Source organism: Belonocnema kinseyi, chromosome 6 (genome assembly GCF_010883055.1).
Source record: "Belonocnema kinseyi isolate 2016_QV_RU_SX_M_011 chromosome 6, B_treatae_v1, whole genome shotgun sequence".
In the NCBI taxonomy this organism is placed as follows: Eukaryota; Metazoa; Arthropoda; class Insecta; order Hymenoptera; family Cynipidae; genus Belonocnema; species Belonocnema kinseyi.
The window spans coordinates 96798783-96805288 of NC_046662.1; the positions used below are offsets into that span (position 1 = coordinate 96798783).

The 6506-nt window shown below is 30.2% G+C and overlaps 1 protein-coding gene across 4 annotated transcripts in view; it reads left to right on the forward strand.

The window, feature by feature from the left end:
* LOC117174663 (enolase-phosphatase E1-like) overlaps positions 1-6506 on the forward strand; it is a 42426-nt gene that overhangs the window by 33574 nt on the left and 2346 nt on the right. For all 4 annotated transcript variants that reach the window (XM_033363949.1, XM_033363950.1, XM_033363952.1 and 1 more), the window contains exons 3-4: positions 998-1293; positions 1534-1790. In XM_033363949.1, the coding sequence (XP_033219840.1) occupies positions 998-1293; positions 1534-1790 (553 nt within the window). The remainder of the gene's footprint in view (positions 1-997; positions 1294-1533; positions 1791-6506) is intronic.

The following is a 6506-nucleotide window of genomic DNA, read 5'->3' on the forward strand; positions in this document are numbered from 1 at the left end:
CCCCCCCCCTGTGTTACGTAATTTGTGGATGGCCCCTAAAGTATGATTGAAATGGCTAGGATATTTTTTATTACAAATTCTTATTGTTTATTACTATCAATTATTAAAAGAAGGTTTCCAGCGAAATGTGTTATTATTTCGGATTTTACAAATCATCAATCGTACAATTATTAACCCAGGTGTTGGCCACTCTTGAAATCTGATGTATAAGCCTTCTTGAAATCTTTATTAATTTTGTGACATCTTTTTAAATCATATGAAATCTTTGTTGGGCGAACTTGGACTTTTGAGGACCCCTCACACTTCTTTCCACGCAGACTTATTTAATATTTAATGAAAATATGGATATTCTTGGTGTTCAAAGGCAATAAATCCAAAAAGAGAGTTGAAAACACTGAAAATTCGGATTTTCTTGATAACATCAGCTTAATTATACAAAGTAGGAACTCCAAACAAAACTTCAAGTGTCCTTAATTTTTCATGTTTTTCTGAAAAAAGTTCGGAGATTCAGGGGAACGGGTCTCCACTGTGACTCCTTCCCCCAGTCCCCTAGCAGACAAGCCCCCCCCCCCTTGATCCTTATAAAATGTCCACGTAAAAAATTGATTTTTTCAAAAACTACCGGGCAAAGATTTTATTTCTTATCAGAAAATAATTTTAAGACATCCCAGATATAAAATCAGGAAAAAATTCTTAGTATTTGCACCTTTGGGTTGAAGACATTTTAATAGAACCATGTTATCTTATTGATATTTCAATGATTCTGAAATGTGTACTCTCCAACAAATAATGCAGTCAAATTTACTAAATTTGCATAGCTGGTCGCCTGACGTATATTTGGATCTCTTACGTGAGTGTGAAGCGGTTATTATATTGATAAAAACAAATTAAATATTTAATAAAAATATTTAAAATGTAGGAAAAGTTATGTAAATTTCTTATCCATTTGAGCCATTTTTTGTCATCGTAGGGCTTAAATTATTCGTTCTGTTTACAGTGTTCCAAGACCCTGCAGGTTTCGACTTCCTGTTAAGCCAAGGATCCTCAAATAATCGTGCCCGGGACCTAAGGTTTGAATCTTTGTATGTAAAGTTCGATCCATTGGTGAATAAAAGCATGTTGCCGCAAGGGAATACTCAAACCGAGGATGAAGAACAAAATGGCAAAATCGAAACACCAGTTCCGAGTGTGGATACGCCGAAACGAAATCCCGCCATCGCGGCTATCGATAGACTTCTTTTCTATAGTCCAATTACTAGTATGAACAATACACCAGAAGCGAAAGATATAAAAGTAACTATATTTCACTTATATATAGAAAAAATACAGGCCGAAAACCCCTTATGAGGTGTTGATCCCGCTCTAAAACAGATGTACTTCGTGAAATCTTTTAAATTTTCTGCAATCTGTGTGAAACTTTTTGAAAGCTTAACATCTAAAAAAAACAAAACATGAAAGTCGAGTGGTCAACCCCTCGACCCTTTAAAAGATAGATTTACAAATACGTTCCTAATGAATTTAAATTTTCGGCAGGAAGCAGCTGAAACTCCTCCCCAAGACACAGCTCCAGTAGTAGACGAGAAGATGGCGAAAGAGTTGGAATTAGTTAGATCTTTGGTGGTACAACTTGAAGAGAAGTTGGAGAAAATAGAAAAAGACCGAGAAGAAGATACTAAAAAATATCAGAAAGAAATAAAAAAACAACAGGAAGAATATGCAAAACTGGAACAGAAAAATAGTAAATTAGAGGCACAAATCGCACAGGAAATCGAAAGCAAAAAACAAGTAACGTTAGTATTTTTTACTTTCAACTACTAATGAAAAATATTCGTTTCAGTAAAGTAATCGTTTAATATTAGAATTTGCCGGACTTCAATACGCCATATATTTTTTCAATGCAGCCAAAATATGAACTCGCGAAACTAGGTGACAATTTTAAGTTGCATTTTAATTTGTGCTTAAAAATAATTAGTGAATGGAAAAATAAAGATTTGTGAGGAGCGTTTTACATGTGGAATTTTCATCGTATTCAGTGAAAAAATACGTTTCACTTTTAAACTGTTTTTGTCAAAAAAAAAAAACAAATATTTTACTATTTGATGTAACTTTCAACACATTATAAACTTCCATTAGCTTATTTTAACATAAAAATGAAATCAAAATATTTACTACATAAAAAAGTATGTATAACGTAAGAATTGGGTTAGAAAAAGGGAAATAGGGTGATTTTGTCACATTAAGAATTTATTTAAAAAATGGTATATACATTGGTCGTTGGAAATCTATTCAGAGTGATTTAAAAAAAGTCCGCGAAAAATGAATTTTTAAATGTTTAATCCTCTGATGGCGGACATTTTCCGGCGTTCCCGTTCATGGCACACTGGGCGTGTAGCCACCCATTACTTATTTCAGAGATAAAAAATGTTTAAAATGCATATTTTTTAACTTTGCAGGGGTGAAATAAAATGTCTAGAATGTTAAACAAAACAAATTTACAAAAATGATCGAAAATTGCAAAAATCATAGATAATTATCTAACGAAGAATTTCATCCATCAAGCATGGGTTTGACACCCCTGACACACCCCCACGAGTACCTGAAAACTACCCTTAAAACAAAAAATGTCAATTCATGAAATCGACCCTTTGAACAATGTATTCTCTTCTTTTTTTACTTAAAATTATTAATATTGGAATAGTCCACTATTCTGTGCTGTTTTTTAAATTTATACAACCAAGAATTTGAGGCTTTAAAACGTATATCATGAAAATCGATATTCTTTTTGGCTTCCAATGCCCATTTTTGGAGATCGGTGTCATGAATAATATTACATACTTTAATAGATTCTTTGAAATTTTTCAGTACAAATTCAGAAATTGCAGCTAGTATTGATGTTGTATCGTTGTAAGGTAGTGTTACCAGTTGTTTCGTCATAAAAAAAGTATACTTATTTTTCAAATCTGAAGATTGTGAATATATACCCAGAACGCACTTAAATTGCTTATAACTCGAATAGATGCAGACTACTGAGCAGGGTCACATGCCTGACAATTAGGTCTTATTTTTCCTCTAATTTAGAGACCTCTATATCCCCAACTAACTCCCCTCTTCCTATCTTTTTCACAATTTTCACTTTTGTGGGTGGCTGCACACCCAGGCCACCATCAGAGGGTTAACAGCGTTTTTATAAATATTTCTTTCTAAGATTTGTCCATTCTTCCATACTATAATTAATACTTTCATTGTAATTTAAAAAATACACTCTTCAGTAGAGCGAAGTAAAAATGCTAAATTATTCGAATCGTTTGAGCTGGTGGATAACAATTTGTGGGTCGACATTTAAAACAAGTAAAAAACAATTTAATCGGTAAATATATTCTATTTTCTTTTTTAAATTTACAATTGAAAATATTAAAAATTAAAAATAAATTTCCAGCACTTGTTGAATATGTATAAAACATGTTTTTTTTTATATTTGAACCTGAAATTTTGTCAGCTTGAATCAAAGAAACGTGTTATTATTTCTAATTCGTGGGAAACATTTTTTTCGTGGTGTTTATAATGTTCCAAAATCGCAACAAAAAAAAATAAAATCCCAGAATCTCCTATTTACAGGTTTTTTACGAAAAGGAAAAATGACCAAATGATTGATTGGTTCAAGCTGCATGTGTTTTAGGTTCAATATATTCAACTTTTGTTAAATGTGTGCATATGACTCATTAAACAAAAAAAAAACATTTTGCACATTTTCAAAAAATTATTATGGAGCCAAAAATTTATTTTGAAATTTCGTTATTTTTTATTATTTTTGACAAGTAACAACCTATGAGTAAAACATATTCGTCATAATTTTGGAACCAATAGAAAGTATTTTGGAATTGAAACCGTTACATTTTACTGATTTAACTTTTTTTTCATTTTTGTCGAATGGTAGCCCACAAGTTTTTTGTATGTAAGTGCTACAATTTCCTTGTCTTATCTCTCCCATTTTATTCCAAATCCGAAAAAGGAAATTCCCCAATTTTTTATTTATTTATTTTAACAGGTGCCGGTTTTGACTTGAAGTTTCCCATGTAAAATGCATGAGGAAAATCACTTTTTTGAATTTTTAGAATAATTTTTTAGGGTTTGAATAAATGTGATGGGAAAGTATATTGGCCTCTAGATAATTATCTAACGAAGAATTTCATCCATCAAGCATGGGTTTGACACCCCTGACACACCCCCACGAGTACCTGAAAACTACCCTTAAAACAAAAAATGTCAATTCATGAAATCGACCCTTTGAACAATGTATTCTCTTCTTTTTTTACTTAAAATTATTAATATTGGTTTAGTGGAATATATATTATCATTGGTTAATTAATTTTTAATTATTTAAACAAATGGAATTTATTTAAATAACTTTCTGTTCGAAAATTCGCCCCCCCCCCCAAATTATTACTATTAGTCTAGTGGAATATTTATTAACATTCGTTCATTAATTGTTTTATATATTAAACAAATGGAATTTGTTTACATATTTTTTCATAAAAATTATTAATATTTCTTCAGTGGAATATTTATCAATTTTGTTTGATTAACTTTATGTTCAAAAATTTTTTTAAAATAATAATCATTACTTAAATATAATTGATAAATTAATTATTAATCAGTAATTAATTATTACTGATAAATATATCATTAGACCCACAGTAATAATTTTTATTTTAAAAAAATTCGAAACGAAATTATTCAAAGAAATCTCATTTGTTTAAATAATTAAAAATGAATGAACTAATGTTAATAAATATTCCACTAGACCAATAGTAATAATTTTTAGGGAAAAACGAATTTTCAAAAAAAAAACATTCAAATTACATTTGTTTAAACAATTACAAATTATTAAACCAATGTTATTAAATATTCCAATAGACCAATAGTAATAATTTTAAGTAAAAAAAAACGAGAATACAGTGCTCAAAAGCTCGATTTCATGAAGAATTGAGTTTTTTTTAAGGGTAGTTTTCCGGTACTCATAAGGGTGTGTTAGAGGTGTCAACCCCATATGTCCGATACATAAAATTCTTCGTTAGATAATTCTCAACAGGCCCCCATATTTTCCCGTTACATTTTTTCAAACCCTAAAAAAATTATTCTAAAAACTTAAAAAAGTGATTTTTCCCCATGCATTTTACATGGGAAACTTCAACTCAAAACCGGCACCTGTTAAAATCGAAAAATAAAAATTGTGGAATTTCTTTTTTTGGATTAGGAATGAAATTGGAGGGATCGTTGCCCTCTAAAGAAAAAAAGCGTTTTTGAGCCATACTACTGTACACCTTGATAACATAGTAAAATAATTGTTTTATTGACAAAAAAAGACACAGTCTTAACAGGGAACTTGTTTTTTCACTGTATACAATGAAAATTCCATATTTAACACTAAGTTTCCGAGAAATGTCTCTTTTTTTATCCATTAATTGTATTAAACTATGCAAAACCATAGAACAATTGAACTGCTGGATCGTAGATGGGCACATAAAGTCTGATCGCTGGTGATGGGAAGGCCCCTCGGCATTTTTAAAAACATTTAAACCTTTTAATTTTTCAAAGATATATTCTTCTCCAAATTTTAAATGAGCATCTTTTTTTCTTTTTAAAAAAAGTTGCAGCTCTCCTCAGTTTTGAAATAATTTCAATAAACACGAATTTTGAAAACAGAAAAAATCCCATATCTTTCACTTGAACTCGCTCTAATTCACAGAATATTGAACATTTTTACTTCAGATTTGGAGGAATTATAGTTCAAAGTACACTTTAAGCGGTGGAATAATTTAAACTTATTTCTTTTGTTATGTAAAACTGTTAATGTTTTTCTATGCAAGTATATGAAATTCAATCAAGGAATTATTTATAATATTAAGTATGAACTGGTTCATTTTTATATGTAGTTCATAGTTTCCCAATAATAATTATTATTCTTTCTCTTCCCTTCTTTCTCATTCTTTCTTGTACATGTTTTTGTTCTAAATATTTTTCATGGAATATTTTGTGAAGATACATTAAGCCTTGCTAAAAGAAGAAATAGAAAAGATTTTTTTTCCAATTTTACATATAAATCCTCCGAATAGATTCGTACACGTACGGGTAAGAGCCTACAAGGAACCCTTACAAGGTGTCCGCCTCCAATTTTCTTGAAATTTCAATATGTTGTAGGGTACGAAGAAGTAAGAAATAAGCAATTTTTTTTATCGGCGGAAAAACGATTCTAAGGGGTGAAACTGACCCTCGAAGTTCACCCTAAAAATCGAATTTTTTTCATATCTCAACAAAAAATTTGAATATTGATATCATTTCAACGGCAAAATATTCTGCATGAAATGCCCATTCTTTGACAATCATTTGTAAGTTAAGGGGTTGCGACCCTTAATTTTTTTAAAGAAAAATTCCCTTTTTTGTGGATTTTTCTTTTATCAATAACTGATTTTCCTTACAAAAATGTGAGGAATTATGTTTATGTTATT